Source organism: Pseudophryne corroboree, chromosome 4, assembly GCF_028390025.1.
Source record: "Pseudophryne corroboree isolate aPseCor3 chromosome 4, aPseCor3.hap2, whole genome shotgun sequence".
Classification (NCBI taxonomy): domain Eukaryota; kingdom Metazoa; phylum Chordata; class Amphibia; order Anura; family Myobatrachidae; genus Pseudophryne; species Pseudophryne corroboree.
In genome coordinates, this window is record NC_086447.1 from 449729858 (window position 1) to 449753013 (window position 23156).

Genomic DNA, 23156 nt, shown 5'->3' on the forward strand with positions numbered 1-23156 from the left:
TGACTCTGCAGCACCGAATGAGAGAACTCCAGGTCCTCCTTAGCCAGGGTATCAAATTTGTAGAATTTAGCAAACGTGTTTGCCCCTGACCAAGTAGCTGCTCGGCAAGGTTGTAAAGCCGAGACCCCTCGGGCAGCCGCCCAAGATGAGCCCACCTTCCTTGTGGAATGGGCATTTACATATTTTGGCTGTGGCAGGCCTGCCACAGAATGTGCAAACTAAATTGTATTACACATCCAACTAGCAATAGTCTGCTTAGAAGCAAGAGCACCCAGTTTGTTGGGTGCATACAGGATAACAGCAAGTCAGTTTTCCTGACTCCAGCCGTCCTGGAACATATTTTCAGGGCCCTGACAACATCTAGCAACTTGGAGTCCTCCAAGTCCCTAGTAGGTGCAAGGCACCACAATAAGCTGGTTCAGGTGAAACACTGACACCACCTTAGGGAGAGAACTGGGGACGAGTCCGCAGCTCTGCCCTGTCCGAATGGACAAACAGATATGGGCTTTTTTGAGAAAAAACCACCAATTTGACACTCGCCTGGTCCAGGCCAGGGCCAAGAGCATGGTCACTTTTCATGTGAGATGCTTCAAATCCACAGATTTGACTGGTTTTAAACCAATGTGATTTGAGGAATCCCAGAACTACGTTGAGATCCCACAGTGCTACTGGAGGCACAAAAGGGGGTTGTATATGCAATACTCCCTTGACAAACTTCTGGACTTCAGGAACTGAAGCCAATTCTTTCTGGAAGAAAATCGACAGGGCCGAAATTTGAACCTTAATGGACCCCAATTTGAGGCCCATAGACACTCCTGTTTGCAGGAAATGACCGAGTTGAAATTTCTTTGTGGGGCCTTCCTGGCCTCACACCACGCAACATATTTTCGCCACATGTGGTGATAATGTTGTGCGGTCACCTCCTTTCTGGCTTTGACCAGGGTAGGAATGACCTCTTCCGGAATGCCTTTTTCCCTTAGGATCCGGCTTTCCATCGCCATGCCGACAAACGCAGCTGCGGTAAGTCTTGGAATAGACATGGTACTTGCTGAAGCAAGTCCCTTCTTAGCGGCAGAGGCCATAAGACCTCTGTAAGCATCTCTTGAAGTTCCGGGTACCAAGTCCTTCTTGGCCAATCCGGAGCCATGAGTATAGTTCTTACTCCTCTACGTCTTATAATTCTCAGCACCTTAGGTATGAGAAGCAGAGGAGGGAACACATACACCGACTGGTACACCCACGGTGTTACCAGAACGTCCACAGCTATTGCCTGAGGGTCTCTTGACCTGGCGCAATACCTGTCCCGTTTTTTGTTCAGACGGGACGCCATCATGTCCACCTTTGGTATTTCCCAACGGTTTACAATCATGTGGAAAAAACTTCCCGATGAAGTTTCCACTCTCCCGGGTGGAGGTCGTGCCTGCTGAGGAAGTCTGCTTCCCAGTTTCCATTCCCGGGATGAAACACTGCTGACAGTGCTATCACATGATTTTCCGCCCAGCGAAAAGTCCTTGCAGTTTTTGCCATTGCCCTCCTGCTTCTTGTGTCGCCCTGTCTGTTTACGTGGGCGACTGCCGTGATGTTTTTCCCACTGGATCAATACCGGCTGACCTTGAAGCAGAGGTCTTGCTAAGCTTAGAGCATTATAAATTTACCCTTAGCTCCAGTATATTTATGTGGAGAAAAGTCTCCAGACTTGATCACACTCCCTGGAAATGTTTTCCTTGTGTGACTGCTCCCCAGCCTCTCGGGCTGGGCTCCGTGGTCACCAGCATCCAATCCTGAATGCCGAATCTGCGGCCCTCTAGAAGATGAGCACTCTATAACCACCACAGGAGAGACACCCTTGTCCTTGGATATAGGGTTATCCGCTGATGCATCTGAAGATGCGATCCGGACCATTTGTCCAGCAGATCCCACTGAAAAGTTCTTGCGTGAAATCTGCCGAATGGAATTGCTTCGTAGGAAGCCACCATTTTTACCAGGACCCTTGTGCAATGATGCACTGTTTTTAGGAGGTTCCTGACTAGCTCGGATAACTCCCTGGCTTTCTCTTCCGGGAGAAACACCTTTTTCTGGACTGTGTCCAGAATCATCCCTAGGCACAGCAGACGTGTCGTCGGGATCAGCTGCGATTTTGGAATATTTAGAATCCACCCGTGCTGTTGTAGCAGTATCCGAGATAGTGCTACTCCGACCTCCAACTGTTCCCTGGACTATGCCCTTATCAGGAGATCGTCCAAGTAAGGGATAATTAAGACGCCTTTTCTTCGAAGAAGAATCATCATTTCGGCCATTACCTTGGTAAAGACCCGGGGTGCCGTGGACAATCCAAACGGCAGCGTCTGAAACTGATAGTGACAGTTCTGCACCACGAACCTGAGGTACCCTTAGTGAGAAGGGCAAATTTGGGACATAGAGGTAAGCATCCCTGATGTCCCGGGACACTATATAGTCCCCTTCTTCCTGGTTCGTTATCACTGCTCTGAGTGACTCCATCTTGATTTGAACCTTTGTAAGTGTTCAAAAAAAAAATTTTTTTTTAGAATAAGTCTCACCTAGCCTTCTGGGTTCAGTACCACAATATAGTGTGGAATAATACCCCTTTTCTTGTAGTAGGAGGGGTAATTTAATTATCACCTGCTGGGAATACAGCTTGTGAATTTTTTCCCATACTGCCTCCTTGTCGGAGGGAGACCTTGGTAAAACAGACTTCAGGAGCCTGCGAAGGGGAAACGTCTCGACATTCCAATCTGTACCCCTGGGATACTACTTGTAGGATCCAGGGGTCCTGTACGGTCTCAGCGCCATGCTGAGAACTTGTCAGAAGCGGTGGAACGCTTCTGTTCCTGGGAATGGGCTGCCTGCTGCAGTCTTCTTCCCTTTCCTCTATCCCTGGGCAGATATGATCTTATAGGGACGAAAGGACTGAGGCTGAAAAGACGGTGTCTTTTTCTGCAGAGATGTGACTTAGGGTAAAAACGGCGGATTTTCCAGCAGTTGCCGTGGCCACCAGGTCCGATGGACCGACCCCAAATAACTCCTCTTCCTTTATACGGCAATACACCTTTGTGCCGTTTGGAATCTGCATCACCTGACCACTGTCGTGTCCATAACATCTTCTGGCAGATATGGACATCGCATTTACTCTTGATGCCAGAGTGCAAATATCCCTCTGTGCATCTCGCATATATAGAAATGCATCCTTTAAATGCTCTATAGTCAATAAAATACTGTCCCTGTCAAGGGTATCAATATTTTTAGTCAGGGAATCCGACCAAGCCACCCCAGCTCTGCACATCCAGGCTGAGGCGATCGCTGGTCGCAGTATAACACCAGTATGTGTGTATATACTTTTTATGATATTTTCCAGCCTCCTGTCAGCTGGTCCTTGAGGACGGCCCTATCTATAGACGGTACCGCCACTTGTTTTGATAAGCGTGTGAGCGCCTTATCCACCCTAAGGGGTGTTTCCCAACGCGCCCTAACTTCTGGCGGGAAAGGGTATACCGCCCATAATTTTCTATCGGGGGGAACCCACGCATCATCACACACTTTATTTAATTTATCTGATTCAGGAAAAACTACGGTAGTTTTTTCACATCCCACATAATACCCTCTTTTGTGGTACTTGTAGTATCAGAAATATGTAACACCTCCTTCATTGCCTTTAACGTGTGGCCCTAAGGAATACGTTTGTTTATTCACCGTCGACACTGGATTCAGTGTCCCTGTCTGTGTCTGTGTCGACCGACTAAAGTAAACGGGCGTTTTAAAACCCCTGACGGTGTTTTTGAGACGTCTGGACCGGTACTAATTGTTTGTCGGCCGTCTCATGTCGTCAACCGACCTTGCAGCGTGTTGACATTATCACGTAATTCCCTAAATAAGCCATCCATTCCGGTGTCGACTCCCTAGAGAGTGACATCACCATTACAGGCAATTGCTCCGCCTCCTCACCAACATCGTCCTCATACATGTCGACACACACGTACCGACACACAGCACACACACAGGGAATGCTCTGATAGAGGACAGGACCCACTAGCCCTTTGGAGAGACAGAGGGAGAGTTTACCAGCACACACCAAAAACGCTATAATTATATAGGGACAACCTTATATAAGTGTTTTCCCTTATAGCATCTTTTTTATATATTTCTAACGCCAAATTAGTGCCCCCCCTCTCTGTTTTAACCCTGTTTCTGTAGTGCAGTGCAGGGGAGAGCCTGGGAGCCTTCCCTCCAGCCTTTCTGTGAGGGAAAATGGCGCTGTGTGCTGAGGAGATAGGCCCCGCCCCTGTCTCCCGCTCTTAACGGATTCTGGCAGGGGTTAAATATCTCCATATAGCCTCCGGAGGCTATATGTGAGGTATTTTTAGCCAAAATAGGTATTCATTTGCCTCCCAGGGCGCCCCCCTCCCAGCGCCCTGCACCCTCAGTGACTGCCGTGTGAAGTGTGCTGAGAGGAAAATGGCGCACAGCTGCAGTGCTGTGCGCTACCTTTAGAAGACTGAGGAGTCTTCTGCCGCCGATTCTGGACCTCTTCTTACTTCAGCATCTGCAAGGGGGCCGGCGGCAAGGCTCCGGTGACCATCCAGGCTGTACCTGTGATCGTCCCTCTGGAGCTGATGTCCAGTAGCCAAGAAGCCAATCCATTCTGCACGCAGGTGAGTTCACTTCTTCTCCCCTAAGTCCCTCGTTGCAGTGATCCTGTTGCCAGCAGGACTCACTGTAAAATAAAAAACCTAAGCTAAACTTTTCTAAGCAGCTCTTTAGGAGAGCCACCTAGATTGCACCCTTCTCGGCCGGGCACAAAAATCTAACTGGCTTGGAGGAGGGTCATAGGGGGAGGAGCCAGTGCACACCACCTGATCGGAAAGCTTTACTTTTGTGCCCTGTCTCCTGCGGAGCCGCTATTCCCCATGGTCCTTTCAGGAACCCCAGCATCCACTAGGACGATAGAGAAATTTGATTTACCGGCCGTAGCAGTAGAGACTAGGTCCGAGAGGCCTTCTCCAAACAACTCCTCCCCCTGGTAAGGCAATGACTCCATATGCCGCTTTGAGTCGGCGTCTCCCGTCCACTGTCGGGTCCACAAGAGTCGCCTAGCAGAAATAGACAGCGTTTATTCTGGATCTTTGTAAACAAATGTCTCTCTGAGCATCCCTCATATACAAGGCAGCATCTCTGATATGCTCAATGGTCATTAGAATGGTATCCCTATCTAAGGTGTCAATCTCCGTAGATAAGGAGTCTGCCCATGCCACGACAGCACTACAAACCCAGGCAGACGCCATGGCCGGTCCAACGATAGTTCCTGAATGTGTGTAAATGTGCTTCATGGTAATTTCCTGCTTGCGATCAGCAGGATCCTTGAGGGAAGCAGTATCCAGAGAAGGCAGTGCCACCTTCTTGGATAAGCGTGTGTCAGTGCCTTGTCTACTTTAGGCGAAGATTCCCATCGTATCCCAGCCTTCTGTGGAAAAGGATACGCCATAAGAATCCTTTTGGGAACATGTAGTCTCCTACCCGGAGACTCCCAAGCCTTTTCGCACAATTCGCTTAGCTCAAATGAGGACGGAAACGTGACCTCAGGCCTTTTCCCTTTATACATGTGAACCCTCGTGTCAGGGACAGGGGGTTCCTCAGTGATATGCAAAACCTCTTTTATGGCAATAATCATGTGTCGAATACCCTTTGCCACCTTCGGCTGTAATATTGCATCCTCAGTCGACACTAGAGTCAGTATCTGTGTCAGCGACCTGGGATATGGGGCGCTTTTGAGACCCTGAAGGTCCTGGCGCCCCAGGGACAGGCACGGTCTGGCTATCTGACTGATCCCTAGCCTCAGCCTTGTCTAACCTTTTATGCAGGAGATTCACATTTGCATTTAAGACATTCAGCTTATCTACACAGTCCGGTGTCGGCGTTGCCGACGGCGACCTGACATTCAAACACTCCCCCTCCACATTAAGCGAGCCTTCCTCGTCAAACATGTCGACACACACGTACCGACACTTCGCACACACAGGGAAACTCCTTTCTGAAGACAGTATCCCCTTTAAGGCCCTTTGGAGAGACAGAGTATGCTAGCACACACCCCAGCGCAATGACCCTGGAGACCAACACAAAATTTTTCCCCCAGCAGCGCTGTATAATATCTTATCCGCCAATTATGTTCCCCCCCCCCCCCCCTCTCTTTTAAACACCCCTTCACAGTGTGTAAGCAGGGGAGAGTCCAGGGAGCTTCCTCTCAGCGTTCTGTGGAGAGAAAAATGGCGCTGGTGAGTGCTGAGGGAGAAGTCCCGCCGCCGGTCCCGCTCAAATGTGTGTAAAAATGGCGGGGGCTCTTTTATATACATGTACAGTGCCCAGCTGTACATGTATATATCTTTTTTGCCATGTTTTGAGGTGTTATTATTGCTGCCCAGGGCGCCCCCCCTGCGCCCTGCACCCATACAGTGACCGGAGTGTGTGAGGTGTGTGGAGCAATGACGCACAGCTGCGGTGCCGTGCATTACCTCAGTGAAGCCGCTGAAAGCTTCTGCCACCTGAGACGTCTTCTTGCTTCTGTTCTTCTCCTCACAGAGCCAGAACGGCGGCGTGGCTCCGGGGGTGGATGCCCAGGACGAACCTGTGTTCACCCCCTCTGGAGCTAATGGTGTCCAGTAGCCGAGGAAGCAGATCCTCTCTCCCCAGTCCCTCGATGCAGGGAGCCTGTTGCCAGCAGTGCTCCCTGTAAAAATAGAAAAATCCTAACAAAAATGCTTTCTAATGCAAAGAACTCAGGAGAGCTCCCTGCAGTGCACCCATCTTCCTCTGGGCATAGTGTAAAACTGAGGTCTGGAGGAGGGACAGAGGGAGGAGCCAGTGCACACCCAGAATCCAAAGCTTTCTAAAAGTGCCCTCTCATGCGGAGCCCGTCTATTCCCCATGGTCCTTACGGAATCCCCAGCATCCTCTAGGACGTTAGAGAAATATGCTTTCTGCATAAAGTGTATACAGCATTACTGATCAGAAAACATGGCAAGTCAGTCAAAAGCACCCTAAGCTTTTCTACGTTTCATCTTATAGGTCTGTGCCTTACACTGGGACATAGAGGAGACGGACAATGAGGTTTACACCTGATAGCATTTAGTGAAATAAGATACTAATGCATTCAGCATTTCTGCGGCTTGGAGACATTTTGTGCATTTTGCTTTGAGCTATAAAAAGGCAGATGAGTCATCACTTGGAGTTTGATAAAATGGACAGGAAAAGTAACAGCCAATCAGCTCCTAAATGTCATTTTTCAAACACAGCCTGTAACATTGCAGTTAGGAGTTGATTGGCTGGTACTTTTTCTCTCTCCAAGCAATGATGCATATAGCCCACAGTGTAAAGTTCCATATCGTTATGTAGTGAATTTCGTCCATTATTTTTTAGTTACAGACAGAAAATGGCAGTGAAACAGATGTACAATTTTATTGTGCTGGGCCTGCAATATCAGTCAAGTGTCACCATCAGTTGACCAGAGTGTCAGCAGACATATCTACTCTATGCAGACTGATATATTTGACATGCGTCCTCTCCACAAGTCGTAAGCAATGACTGACCTGCATCAGTAAAGAGCAGTGTTTGGGCGATTATGCTCGCTGCATAGGGGATTTTCTGGAAGACATATTGCCAGTCTTTCAAATCAAGTGTACAGGATCTAGTACTGATCTGTCAAGATCTGGGAGGCCAAGTAAGCTTTCCACCCAACAAGATTTCATTTTGAGGCACATTAGCCTAAACAAGTCACTTGAGTCTGTTTGCTGTTCAAATGGTTAGGCAAATTTTTTTTTTTATATTTTCAGTATGTTAACAGAGACAGTCCATCGAAGATTTCAGAAGCTTAGCCTCAAATGACAGAGCGTGATAAGAAAGCTGCTGCTGACCGTTTCAAAGGGGGTGCCGACTGGCCTGGACAAAAGCATAGATCCTTGGTAGGTGAACAATGGCAGATAGCGGAAAAGACTATGAAAGTTACTTTCACCTTGACAGCAAGCAAGACAATGATTTTCACACTAATAGCCATATCGTATTACCCACGGTAAAACAGAGTGCAAAATGTTTTTTTTTTTTCTTACAGGGTATCCTATTAGATCACCTGTAAAAAAAAAATAAAAAAAAAAATGCTTCAGTGAAACTTGTTTACGTGAGAAGTAGCCCCATTTTGGCTTGAATGCGGAGCGGTTTTCGGGGATTTAGTTTCGCCTGCATGAGGCAGGCGAAAAAAAATCCCAGAGAAGCCATGGCGACCTGCAGTGTCCCATGACCGCCACAGCAGCAGGCTAGGTCTGCAGTTAGGGTGCTGCGCCGCGGGAGCAGGCACTCAGTACCAAGACCCCTGGTGGGGAAACCCGAGCAGCCCCCTCTTTCACCGACTCCGGCAGCAGCCACATGATGGGGGAGCAGTCATGTGACCGGGGAGCTGGAGGTCAGTGCTGCACCGGGAGCAGCATCTGAAGCCCAGATAAGCAGCCGCTCGTGCCGGATTATCGGTGCTAATAAGATAGCCCCTGGCGGGACAGTTAGCCCCAGTTAATTACTGGGGCAAATTGGGTATCCCCCTAAGAATTTTGCCCTGAGTGCAAGTATGACTGAAGCATCTGGTAAAAGTGATGGTCTGGGGATGCATGTCAGCCGCTGGTGGTGGAGGTCTTCAAACTGTGGACAAAATAAAGAACACTGCGAAACAGCACAAATTGCTGGCGACTAAATAACATTAAGTTGCTGAATTGGCCTAGACAATCCCCTGATCTTAACCCAATGAAAAATTTGTGGCACAAGGTTTTGCATGTGATCTCACAGAAGCACACAAGAAAAAAAAAAAAAAGAAAAAAAAAAATTGATCCATTTGGAGATCTTGTAGCTGCCTGGAACAGAGTTCTCTTCAGCTCCTCTAGAGACATGGGGTTCACAGGTTGGCCAACTAAATATTAGTCACAATTGAGAAATCGCTTAGCCCTTCTTACATAAATTTGGTGAGAAAATAAATTCCATGCAGACAACCACATGTATTTCTGGGAATAGAGACATGAACAAATCCGTTTGTCCCCTTACAGCTCATTGAAACATTGCTTTATTCATCCTGAAAAGTGATGACTGTAAAGCTATTGTCTCATGTATACCTGCATGCCTTCTTTTGTGCTACAGTATGACATACCAAGGAAATTGGAGAAATTACAGCTTATTCAATATTTTAAAGTGGTCTGAACAGATTTGTTTGTACCCCTTAGAAAAGATAACTGGATTACAGTAATATTGCAAACTAACTGCTTCATGAATTAGCATTATATAGGTCTTCAACCTTAACAGTAATGCAGCATATGGTCTCTCTGCAGTTTAGGATCATATATGGAAAAAGCTAAAATATGCAGTCTGAAGAAGGCACAGCTGGAAGAGTTTGCTCAGGATTGGGCGAGGTACAGAAGTCTCACAAAGGCAGAGTCAATTCCGCAGGAGTGTAAAAAAGTGTGAATTAAATAAATGGTAGACTTTTACATATTTTAAAAATGGTAGAGAAATTATAGCCAGCAAGTGTTTGCCTGCAAATGAAAGTCTTAACAGTATTTTGGGTACAATAAAAATAGGATTTTGGTACTTACCAGGCAAATCCTTTTCTTTGAATCCATAGGGGGCACTGGAGTACTCTTGGGATATGGACGTCTTAGCAGAAACAAAGGCACTGAATATTTAAATTTAGAACTCTCCACCCCTCCATATCCCAGAGTACCTCAGTGTACGACCTCAGTGTTTTTTTACTGAGCGAACAGGAACTATAGAGAGGTTGACAATGGAGAATTCCTATAACATAACGGACAACAACAAAGTTGACACATAACGTTACTGTCAACTAAACAGCTGACACCATAACCGATAGAACTTTATAATTTGAACCAATCGGTGAAAATGTGGTACCATAAGCTCCTCTGAGCTTAATACAACCCAGGTAAAACTGCTCTGGGTGGGCGTCCAGTGCCCCCTATGGATTCAAAGAAAAGGATTTACCTGGTAAGTACCAAAATCCTATTTTCTTTTTCATCCACTAGGGGTCACTGGAGTACTCTTGGGACGTACCAAAGTTTCCCTTGTGGGCGGGAGAGCTGTTTGACACCTGTAACACTAGGCGGCCAAAGCTAGATGCTGATGCCGCAAACGTATCCAACTTGTAACAGCGCACAAACGTGTGCACCGATGACCATGTAGCCGCACGGCAAAGCTGCGTCGTAGAAGCTCCACGACCAGATGCCCATGAAGCTCCCACAGAACATGTGGAATGAGCTGTTACAGATGTAGGCGGCTGTAACCTTGAAGGTATAGTCAGTTTTATCCATCTGCATAAGGTCTGCTTAGAAGCTGGCCAACCTATCTTGGCAGCATCATAGAGAACAAACAACGTATCTGTTTTACGAACTGTAGACGTTCGGGATACATAAACGCGGAATGCGCGTACCACATCCAGAGTTCCAGAATGTCCGGTTAACACAGGAACTACTAATGGTTGATTGATGTGAAAAGATGACACTACCCTTTGGTAAGAAAGCGGGATTCGGTCAAAGTTCCGCTCTGTCATGAAACACCAAACACGGTGGCTTGTATGACAAGACACCCAAATCTGAAACACGCCTTGCCGAAGCTGAGGCTAGAAGAAAAATCATTTTCCAAGTAATATCCACTTTCAAAATGTGAAGACTGTAATAAATCTAAAACCCGATTCAAGTCCAATGGCGCTGTAGGTGGAATGAATGGAGGCTGTACTCTGAGGACACCTTGCAGAAAAGTGTGCCCCGACGGCAATAGAGCCAATAGTCTTTGAAAATAAATGGACAGCGCAGATACCTGCACCTTTAGTGTAGATAAACGCAGTCCTCCATCTAACCCGGCTGTAGACATAACAAAAGACGGGATAACCTGAAAGATGTCGGAAACTTCCGAGTTTCACACCAACCTATATAGGCACACCAAATTCTGTAATAATGAGCTGCCGTAACTGGCTTCCTAGCTCGTAACATGGTTGGTATAACAGATTCTGGAATGCCCGCTCTCCTCAAGAGTGCGTTCTCAATAGCCACCCCGTAAAACGCAGCCGCGCTAAATCGGGGTAAAGGAACGGGCCCTGTTGTAACAAGTCCGGACGTAGTGGCAGCGGCCAAGGATCGTCTGCGAGTAGTCCGCGGAGATCTGAGAACCAAGCTCTCCGAGGCCAATGAGGCGCCACTAGTATGACTGTGACGGACTCTCTTTTGATCCGTTTTAGCAACAGAAGGAGCAGCGGAAACGGTGGAAACCGATACACAAGGCTGTACGGCCACGCGACTGTGAGAGCATCCACCGCCACTGCCTTTGGATCTCTCATTCTGGACACATACTGGGGGCGTTTGGTGATTGTGGCGAGATGCCATCAGGTCCACTTGAGGGTAACCCCACCTCTGGACCAACATGTGAAACACTTCTGGATTTAATGCCCATTCTCCTGGATGAAAATCCCGACGGCTGAGATAATCCGCCTCCCAGTTGTCCACTCCCGGCATGAACACTGCCGACAATATCACCTGGTGGTATTCTGGCCAATTGAGGATTCGAGCTACTTCCCGCATTGCCATGCGGCTTCTCGTTCCTCCTTGTTTGTTGATGTATGCGACTGCCGTTGCGTTGTCTGACTGCACTTGGGACAGTCTGAGAGCGAAGCATGTGTACTGCTTGTCGTAGTGCATTGTAAATTGCGCGGAGTTCCAGGACATTAATAGACAGCAATCTTTCGTGATCCGCCCAGAGACCCTGGAGCTGACAATTTTGAACTACAGCTCCCCAACCTCAGAGACTTGCGTCCGTCGTTAGAATTATCCAATTCCAGCCGCCGCCTGCGGTTAAATTGTGAACCTTGAGCCACCAGACAGAGTAGAGACACCCTTGCCGACAACCTCACCCTGTGGTGAATCTGCAGATGCTAGGCCGACCACTGTGCGAGCACATCCAGTTGAAATGGACGTGAGTGAAATCTTCCGAACTGAAGCGCTTCGAAAGCCGCCACCATTGTTCCTAATAGGCGAATACACAAATGTACAGAGACTGTGCGTGGCTTGAGCACCAATTGTACCAGATGGCGAATAATCTGTACTTTGTTGTGGTATGTAAATTCTTTGATTTACCGTATCGAGAATCATACCTAGGAATTGAAGTAGTTGAGACGGAATTAGATAGGATTTCTTGAAATTGACACTCAAACCGTGGTGAACCAGTACATTGTACGTTAGCAGCGCATGTTGGAGGAGCATCTGTTGAGATGGAGCTTTTGAGCAGATCGTCTAAGTACGGAACGATTGTCACTCCCAGGGATCTGAGATGAGCTATCATCACAGACATCACTTTGGTGAATACCCGAGGCGCTGACGAGAGGCCAAACGGTAGAGCCTGAAACTGTTAATGGTTGTGGCGTATTGCAAAACGCAAGAACCTCTGATGAGGTGACCAAATCGGAATGTGTAAGTACGCATCCTTGAGATCTAGCGCATTCATGCAATCTTGTGGCTCTAAATCTGCAATTACTGACCGCAGAAATTCCATCTTTAATCTGTAGTAAGTGACTTACTGAGTGAGACTCTGACGGAGCCATCGGGTTTCGGTACCACAAACAGACTGGAATAATAACTCCGACTTTGTTGGTGTACCAGGCCTGGAATTAAAACTGCTGAATCCAGCAGAGACTGAATGGCAATTTGCCGAAGCACCTTCTTGTCGTCCGACAGAGGCAGTCCTGTCTTGAAAAAGCGCAGTGGCGGGAGACAGCTTTCTTTTAACACTAAATTGCAGATACATCCATCAGTGGATGTCTGGAATCCCGGCAAATGTAACGTCTGAAGGCGCGCACCCACAATAGGAAATCCGAGATGGCCCGGGAGCCCGTCAAGCCACTGGCTTGTCGGTGACCTTAGCGCCCTGACGTTACAAGGCGTGGCTGTCTCTCTACCACAGCCTTGAAAGGACTGAAGTCTAAAGGATTTGAACGCCGGGCCAGAGTATTTCCGTCTCAGTACCGGTGGAGGCAATGGCAGGAAACTAGACTCACAACCCCCCCCCCCCCCCCCCACCCCCCCGGCCTGAGAAATGCATTTGTCCAATTTAGGACCAAACAACTTCTGGCCACCGTATTCTTTTGACCTCTGACTCCGCTTGCCAAGAACGCAGCCAGAGTACTTGTCGTGCTGTAACTAGCGACGATGAAAAGCGAGAAGCGAGCTGACAGCAGAAGCTGTACATAGATACTCAGCAGCTTCTCAGATTTGATTAGCGATAAGTATAACATGATCGTCATGTAGAGCAGACTTGAGTTCTGTTATCCATACAAATAGCGCCTTAGTGACCCAAATGCCCTTCTATCTTACGTCTGAAGGGTCTTTATAAAGGTTTGACACAGACGAATCCACCAATGGCGGAATCTCCAATGTAGATGTCACTGTGTGGAAACGGGTAAGTAGACTTAAATCTGTGAGGTATAGAACCGGTTATTCGGTTCTTTCGTGTTTCTACTAACATCTTATTAAGATATTCCTAAATAAGAACCCCATTGGAGATCTGTCGTTTAGTAAATACGACTATTATATGTCAGAGGCTCCTTAGTCTCTGTAAACTTCAGAGACTGACGCACTGGCCTGATGAGATTATTAATGTCTGGGCTGTCAAAAGCTGCACTGACTGACTGCTGGTCTAATTTGCCCTCCTCACCCTTATTTAGCGCCGTGGAGGTCTGGCATAGAATTGTCAGACTGCAACATAGCAGAAACGGGTAAATTAAAAAACAAATTAAATTAATCCCTTGTACCCAAAGTGAAGTTGGACCTTTGCAAAGGCTGAGACTCCTCCGTTAGATCTGGCAGTCTCACCAGAGACTCCAATCTTGCCGCTCGTGTCGAGCGGCGGCCAATTCTAATTGCAACCCAGCCATTACATTTGCGTAACATAGGATCTGGGAATGAAACCGGGTTTCGGAGTGGAAACCTACAAAACATACTGAACATGTGGTAGATCCATGTACAGACATTGCAGTAAAACTTTTTTAGTCTTTGCTGGTGCCGTACTCATTATGCAGACAGACAACACAATAGAGAAAGACAGACACTTGCACGACTCAGTAAAAATTGTTACTTAAGAGAGAGGGGTGTATGTATATATATATATATATATATATATATATATATATATATATATATATATATATATATATATATATATATATATATATCTATCTATATCTATCTCCGAAGTGCAGTTCACATGGCCAGCCTATATAAAACCTGAACCAAAAATTCCCACTAACACCACTGCGCCTCCGGTTGAGTAGATATGTAGGACAGGAACTTTCTGGAATTACAAACAGGAAGAAACAGGAAGCATGGTTAAAATGGCCCCCATGCCATGCTTACAGTGATAATCACAGGTCAGGTTATAATACATGCCTCCTGTGTTTAATATAGGCTCAATAGGCTATTAATACAACCTATGGTGCATATGAAATCTGGCAGCCTGTCATGCAGCCTATTATAAGTTTTTCTCCCTTGCAGCAGCGCAGCCTGTGATCAAACTTGTGTCCCCCCCCCCCCCCCCGTGCTCTGTGTAGCACTGTGTCTCAGCGGGGAGCGGGTGCCGGGAAGCTGACCTTGGTGTCATTGCAGGGAGGCGGGGGACGCTTGTGAGGAGAGCGGCCGAGTGAACTGGTTTCTGCTGGCTGGAGCGGCGCATAGCAGCTTCCGGCGGCGCTAGTGTGAGCGCTGAGCTGCGGCGGTTCTCCCCCTCGTAGCGCTGGAGCAAACTTTGAGATCCTTCCAGCGCGGACGGAGCGGCTGTATTAGCGGCGGCTGTTAAACACGGACCCCACAGAGCGGGGCGGCAGCGTGCGCTGACCGCCCCATCCCCCCCAGCATACCTTGTCTCCTTGTAGGGAGGGCTGCGACGGGGCTTCTTTCTGTAAGCTCCGTCCAGCTCTTGCAGCAGGCAGTGAGCTGCGTGTGGCTGTGAGGGTGCTCTTTGTGAGGACCGACACGCCATGCGCTGCTCCGTGCAGCGGCACTATCCCGGACCCATGTTTTTAGTAGAAACTGGGAAGGGATGTGCTGAAGTAGTATAAAAAAAGTAAAAATTAAAATAAAAAAAATATTCAAAGAAAAGCGTGGGAACCCCACACAAGCCTTGTTAGTGCATGAGCACAGAAAAAACACTGAGGTACTCTGGGATATGGAGGGGTGGAGAGTTCTAAACTTATATATTCAGTGCCCTGTTTCCTGCGGAAGCCGTCCATATCCCAAGAGTACTCCAGTGACCCCTAGTGGATGAAAAGAAATAACTAATGTTGACCTTGTATACCAAAAACGCTTTTGTATTCTCACATTTTAGGTAAAAATCAAGAAACCCAAACATTAAGTCACCCAAATATAATCTGATAAATTCCCTAAACTAGTGGTTCTCAACCACAGTCTTCAAGTAGCCCCCAACAGGTCAAGTTTTCTGTAATTCTTTAATCATGCACAGATTCGTTCATCTTTTAACTGGGCCAATTATCCCACCTGTTTGCAGATAGAAATCCTGAAAACATGACCTGTGCTAGTGATACAAAACCAATGGCAGCCACTGTAAACAGTACTGTCATTTATATACACTTTAAGGTGGCAGCATAAGGACTACATAAGGCTTCAATGTTCTACAAGATGTCAAACATAAGTGGGTTTGATGCACCTTAAACACTGCAGTTAATATTGTGACTTTAGATTTTGTAGTAATCATTGGCCAATGTTTAACGTATGCTTAGAAATCCTAAGTACTTACTTTTTCGATCACCTTGAGCAAATTGAATCTCAATTTGACGTCCACAAACCCATTTTCTGTTGAGATTATAAAGGGCATCTTCAGCATCTCTGACATCTTCAAACCTGACCATCAGTTAAGGAGACTTTGTGGTATACTGTGTGTGGCACTATCTAAACCAGAGCTTTCTAGAGGAAACCAAAACTAAGTCTACAACATTTTAAAGCTAAGACATTTTACCAATTAGTAAAGCTTATTTAAAGCAGCAGTGACCACAAGCACACTTTGAAACACTGAAAATATCTAAAGGACTTAATAGACATGTACTTTTAGCTACATTTTGGTGCACATTAACAAAAAACACTGCTTGCAAGAATGTCAAAAGCCAGAATTGCTTACCACGTATAACAGGATGTAGATTTGTAAAAACAGGTTGGTATAGAACAAAAAAAAGATTTTACTTACCAGTAAATCTATTTCTCGTAGTCCGTAGAGGATGCTGGGGACTCCGTAAGGACCATGGGGAATAGACGGGCTCTGCAGGAGATAGGGCACTTTAAGACTTTGGATTCTGGGTGTGCACTGGATTCTGGGTGTGCACTGGCTCCTCCCTCTATGCCCCTCCTCCAGACCTCAGTTAGGGAAACTGTGCCCAGAGGAGACGGACAGTACGAGGAAAGGATTTTAGTTAATCTAAGGGCAAGATTCATACCAGCCACACCAATCACACCGTATAACTTGTGATACACTACCCAGTTAACAGTATGAAAATGACATAGCATCAGTCCCAGACCGATGAAACTATAACATAACCCTTATTTAAGCAATAACTATATACAAGTCTTGCAGAAGTCGTCCGCACTTGGGACGGGCGCCCAGCATCCTCTACGGACTACGAGAAATAGATTTACCGGTAAGTAAAATCTTATTTTCTCTAACGTCCTAGAGGATGCTGGGGACTCCGTAAGGACCATGGGGATTATACCAAAGCTCCCAAACGGGCGGGAGAGTGCGGATGACTGCAGCACCGATTGAGCAAACAGGAGGTCCTCCTCAGCCAGGGTAACAAACTTCTAGAACTTTGCAAAAGTGTTTGACCCCGACCAAGTAGCTGCTCGGCACAACTGTAATGCAGAGACCCCTTGGGCAGCCGCCCAAGACGAGCCCACCTTCCTAGTGAAATGGGCCTTAACCGATTTAGGCAACGGCTGGTAGAATACGCTTGCTGAATCATATTACAGATCCAGCGAGCAATAGTCTGCTTTGAAGCAGGAGCACCAACTTTGTTGTCCGCATACAGAACAAACAGAGCTTCAGTCTTCCTGATCCTAGCTGTTCTGGAGACATAATCTTCAAAGCCCTGACCACATCCAGGCACTCTGAATCCCCCAAGTCCCGTGTAGCCACAGGCACGACAATAGGTTGGTTTATATGAAAAGAGGAGACCACCTTTGGCAGAAATTGAGGACGAGTCCTCAATTCTGCCCTATCCACATGAAAAACCAGATAGGGGCTTTTATGTGATAAAGCCGCCAATTCCGAAACACGCCTTGCAGAAGCCAAGGCCAATAACATAACCACTTTCCAAGTGAGATATTTCAATTCCACCATCTTAAGTGGTTCAAACCAAGGTGACTTGAGGAAACTTAATATCACGTTAAGATCCCAAGGCGCCACCGGAGGTACAAAGGGAGGCTGAATATGCAGTACCCCCTTCACAAATGTCTGTACTTCAGGCAGAGAAGCAAATTCTTTTTGGAAGAAATTGGATAAGGCCGAAATTTGGACCTTTATGGACCCTAATTTCAAGCCCCAGCATCATGCGGTGGACTTTGCAGAGGTAGGGGAGGACTTCTGCTCCTGGTAACTAGCTGTATGCAGCTTTTTTCCCCTGCCTCTCCCTCTGGCAATGAAGGACGATCCCCGTACCTTCTTGTTTTTATTGTAACGAAAGGACTGCATCTGATAATGATTTGCCTTTTTTTGTATGCTGCTGGGGGACATAAGGTAAGAAATTCGATTTACCTGCCGTAGCAGTAGAGACCAGGTCCGAGAGGCCGTCTCCAAACAACTCCTCCCCCTTGTAAGGCAACGACTCCATATGCCGCTTTGAGTCGGCGTCCCCCGTCCACTGTCGGATCCACAGGAGTCGCCTAGCAGAAATAGACATAGCATTTATTCTGGAGCTTAGTAAACAAATGTCTCTTTGAACATCCCTCATATATAAGGCAGCATCTTTGATACGCTCTACGGACATTTGAATGGAATCCTTATCTAGGGTTTCAAGTTCCGTAGATAAGGAATCTGTCCATGCCGCGATAGCATTATCCACCCAGGCCGATGCCATAGCTGGCCTAACGATAGTACCGGAATATGTGTACATGTGCTTCATGGTAACCTCCTGCTTACGATCAGCAGGATCCTTGAGGGAAGCCGTATCCTGAGAAGGCAGTGCCACCTTCTTGGATAAGCGTGTCAGCGCCTTGTCTACCTTCGGCGACGATTCCCATCGTATCCTATCCTTTTGCCGAAAGGGATACGCCACAAGAATCCTTTTGGGAACTTGTAGTCTCCTATCTGGAGTCTCCCAAGCCTTCTCACATAATTCGCTTAGTTCAAATGACGGGAAAGTGACCTCAGGCTTCTTCCCTTTATACATATGTACCCTCGTGTCAGTGACAGGGGGTTCTTCAATGATATGCAAAACCTCTTTTATGGCCACAATCATGTAACGAATACCTTTTGCCACCTTCGGCTGTAATTTTGCATCCTCATAGTCGACACTAGAGTCAGTCTGTGTCGGTATCTGTCAGTGATCTGGGATATGGTGCGTTTTTGAGACCCCGGAGGTCCTGGTGCCACAGGGACAGGCATGGTCTGACTACCTGACTGATCCCTAGCTTCAGCCTTGTCTAATCGTTTATGCAGTAAATTCACATTATTATTCAAGACATTCCACATATCCATCCAGTCCGGTGTTGCCGACGGCGACCTGACCATCATGCCCTCCTCGTCAAACATGTCGACACACACGTACCGACACACTGCGCACACACACACACAGGGAATCTCTTTTCTGAAGACAGGTTCCCCAGAGGCCCTTTGGAGAGACAGAGAGAGAGAGTATGCCAGCACACCCCCCAGCGCTATATTACCCTGGAAAAAAAACAATGTTTTCCCCAGTAGCGCTGTTTGTAGTGTATAACGCCAATAATGTGCCCCCCCCCTCTATTTTAAAACCCCCTTTCACCGTGTGTCAAGCAGGGGAGAGTCCGGGGAGCTTCCTCTCAGCGGTGCTGTGTAGAGAAAATGGCGCTGGTGAGTGCTGTGGGAGAAGCCCTGCCCCCTCGGTGGCGGGCTTCTATCCCGCACAAACTTACTAAAAAATGGCAGGGGCTTTTATATACATGTACAGTGCCCACTCTTGCCATAGAAGAGGTTTTATATTGCTGCCCAGGGCGCCCCCCCCTGCGCCCATACTGTGACCGGAGTGTGTGAGGTGTAGTGGAGCAATGACGCACAGCTGCAGTGCTGTGCGTTACCTCTGTGAAGCACCGAAGGCTTCTGCCGCCTGAGACGTCTTCTGCCTTCGTTTCTTCTGGCTCTGTGAGGTGAACGCCCAGGACGAACCTGTGTTCAGTCCCTCTGGAGCTAATGGTGTCCAGTAGCCGAGGATGCAGAGCCTAACATTTAAGTAGGTCTGCTCCTCTCTCCTCAGTCCCTCGATGCAGGGAGCCTGTTGCCAGCAGTGCTCCCTGAAAAAAACCCTAACAAAAATGCTTTCTAAACAGGAAACTCAGGGGAGCTCCCTGCAGTGCACCCATTCTCCTCTGGGCACAGTCTAAAACTGAGGTCTGGAGGAGGGACATAGAGGGAGGAGCCAGTGCACACCCAGAATCCAAAGCTTTCTTAAAGTGCCCTATCTCCTGCGGAGCCCGTCTATTCCCCATGGTCCTTACGGAGTCCCCAGCATCCTCTAGGACGTTAGAGAAATAAAAATAAAGTTGAATCATCAAGTTAAGGCTTTAAAATACTAAGAACATGTAGTGTGCAAGTTAGGATGGCCGACCAGTGTGTTTTATAGCTCAGACAAATTACACATTAAAGCTACAGAAGTTCAGCTACACGCTTTTAACTTCTGCCTTGAACCCAAAGCTGGGATTTAATTGTTGTTGTTTTTTTTGTTTTTTGGGGGTGCGGGGAGTTTCTGGGCACCTGCCACCAGACCAAACAATTCAACTGTTCTGCTGTTTAGCTCCAAAACGAACACTTCTGCTCACAGCCTCCTGAGATGGCAAGCAGAAGTGTGAGAAAAGGGTCCCAAAAACTTTTTGCATTGCAGGCACTATTTGTTGTCTTTAGATGCTTTGCATAGCTAAACACAGTGCTTTGGGGTGCCTGATTAGAGCAACAATTGAATTGCTCCAACGTGTATCCAAAACATCTTTTGAATTGCCCCCTAATAGTTGTTCCCTCACTCCAGTTTGGACATCTGTATGGGAGTAGGGAATTAGAAGACAGCCACAACACTTAGTAATGACTGCAGGTTTGCACTAACTATGCTAGGAATTTAAGATTGACACTGTACAGCTTTTTTCTCATATCTATGCAATAGTATGAAAACACTGCAATTAAAGACTGATGACTTATGGGCCCTACACACTGGGCGATAATACTGAAAGATATGAACGATCTCGTTCATTAATGAATGATACCGTTCATATCTTTCAATGTGGAGGCACCAGCGAAGAGCGATGCGCGGCCCCGCGCTCATTCATCACTGGTGCCCCGTCGGCTGTGCATGCAGGTCAATATGGACGATCTCGTCCATATTTGCCTGCACTGCACTGCTATGGAGCCAGGTGACACCCCCGTCAATCTGTCAGTGTATAGACAGCAACAATCCCCCATGTCATCTGGCTACAATGAAGTTCATGTATGGAATGGTTGGCTCGGTCTAGTTTCTTTTGAACATTTTGCTCTGTACTTCTGCCAAGTGGCCAGTATGTAAAAAATGTATACCAATTTACTAAATTTAGCTATATTTCTCCAAGGAATTATTTATTATTAACCACCATTTAAAGCTAACCTGCAAAACAAGTTACTGAAGGAAAGCAGTTAAAATAAGAATTTACTTACCAATAATTCTATTTCTCGTAGTCCGTAGTGGATGCTGGGGACTCCGTCAGGACCATGGGGAATAGCGGCTCCGCAGGAGACAGGGCACAAAAGTAAAAGCTTTAGGACTAGGTGGTGTGCACTGGCTCCTCCCCCTATGACCCTCCTCCAAGCCTCAGTTAGGATACTGTGCCCGGACGAGCGTACACAATAAGGAAGGATTTTGAATCCCGGGTAAGACTCATACCAGCCACACCAATCACACTGTACAACCTGTGATCTGAACCCAGTTAACAGCATGATAACAGCAGAGCCTCTGAAAAGATGGCTCACAACAATAATAACCCGATTTTTGTAACAATAACTATGTACAAGTATTGCAGACAATCCGCACTTGGGATGGGCGCCCAGCATCCACTACGGACTACGAGAAATAGAATTATCGGTAAGTAAATTCTTATTTTCTCTGACGTCCTAAGTGGATGCTGGGAACTCCGTAAGGACCATGGGGATTATACCAAAGCTCCCAAACGGGCGGGAGAGTGCGGATGACTCTGCAGCACCAAATGTGAGAACTCCAGGTCCTCCTCAGCCAGGGTATCAAATTTGTAGAATTTAGCAAACGTGTTTGCCCCTGACCAAGTAGCTGCTCGGCAAACTTGTAAAGCCGAGACCCCTCGGGCAGCCGCCCAAGATGAGCCCACCTTCCTTGTGGAATGGGCATTTACAGATTTTGGCTGTGGCAGGCCTGCCACAGAATGTGCAAGCTGAATTGTACTACAAATCCAACGAGCAATCGTCTGCTTAGAAGCAGGAGCACCCAGCTTGTTGGGTGCAAACAGGATAAACAGCGAGTCAGTTTTCCTGACTCCAGCCGTCCTGGAAACCTATATTTTCAGGGCCCTGACAACATCTAGCAACCTGGAGTCCTCCAAGTCCCTAGTAGCCGCAAGTACCACAATAAGCTGGTTCAGGTGAAACGCTGACACCACCTTAGGGAGAAACTGGGGACGAGTCCGCAGCTCTGCCCTGTCCGAATGGACAATCAGATATGGGCTTTTGTGAGAAAGCCGCCAATTCTGACACTCGCCTGGCCGAGGCCAGGGCCAACATCATGGTCACTTTCCATGTGAGATATTTCAAATCCACAGATTTGAGCGGTTTAAACCAATGTGATTTGAGGAATCCCAGAACTACGTTGGAGATCCCACAGTGCCACTGGAGGCACAAAAGGGGGTTGTATATGCAGTACTCCCTTGACAAACTTCTGGACTTCAGGAACTGAAGCCAATTCTTTCTGGAAGAAAATCGACAGGGCCGAAATTTGAACCTTAATGGATCCCAATTTGAGGCCCATAGACACTCCTGTTTGCAGGAAATGCAGGAATCGACCGAGTTGAAATTTCTTCGTGGGGCCTTCCTGGCCTCACACCACGCAACATATTTTCGCCACATGTGGTGATAATGTTGTGCGGTCACCTCCTTCCTGGCTTTGACCAGGGTAGGAGTGACCTCTTCCGGAATGCCTTTTTCCCTTAGGATCCGGCGTTCAACCGCCATGCCGTCAAACGCAGCCGCGGTAAGTCTTGGAACAGACATGGTACTTGCTGAAGCAAGTCCCTTCTTAGCGGCAGAGGCCACGAGTCCTCTGTGAGCATCTCTTGAAGTTCCGGGTACCAAGTCCTTCTTGGCCAATCCGGAGCCACGAGTATAGTTCTTACTCCTCTACGTCTTATAATTCTCAGTACCTTAGGTATGAGAAGCAGAGGAGGGAACACATACACCGACTGGTACACCCACGGTGTTACCAGAACGTCCACAGCTATTGCCTGAGGGTCTCTTGACCTGGCGCAATACCTGTCCAGTTTTTTGTTCAGGCGGGACGCCATCATGTCCACCTTTGGTTTTTCCCAATGGTTCACAATCATGTGGAAGACTTCCGTGTGAAGTCCCCACTCTCCCGGGTGGAGGTCGTGCCTGCTGAGGAAGTCTGCTTCCCAGTTGTCCACTCCCGGAATGAACACTGCTGACAGTGCCATCACATGATTTTCCACCCAGCGAAGAATCCTTGCAGCTTCTGCCATTGCCCTCCTGCTTCTTGTGTCGCCCTGTCTGTTTACGTGGGCGACTGCCGTGATGTTGTCCGACTGGATCAGCACCGGTTGACTTTGAAGCAGAGGTCTTCCTAGGCTCAGAGCATTGTAAATTGCCCTTAG

At 47.4% G+C, this 23156-nt stretch overlaps 1 protein-coding gene across 3 annotated transcripts in view; it reads right to left on the reverse strand.

Moving 5' to 3' along the window:
• The window catches only part of SRSF12 (serine and arginine rich splicing factor 12), a 45897-nt gene that overhangs the window by 14562 nt on the left and 8179 nt on the right, over positions 1-23156 (reverse strand). For all 3 annotated transcript variants that reach the window (XM_063916969.1, XM_063916968.1, XM_063916970.1), the window contains exon 4: positions 15844-15947. In XM_063916969.1, coding sequence (XP_063773039.1) covers positions 15844-15947 — 104 coding nt within the window. The remainder of the gene's footprint in view (positions 1-15843; positions 15948-23156) is intronic.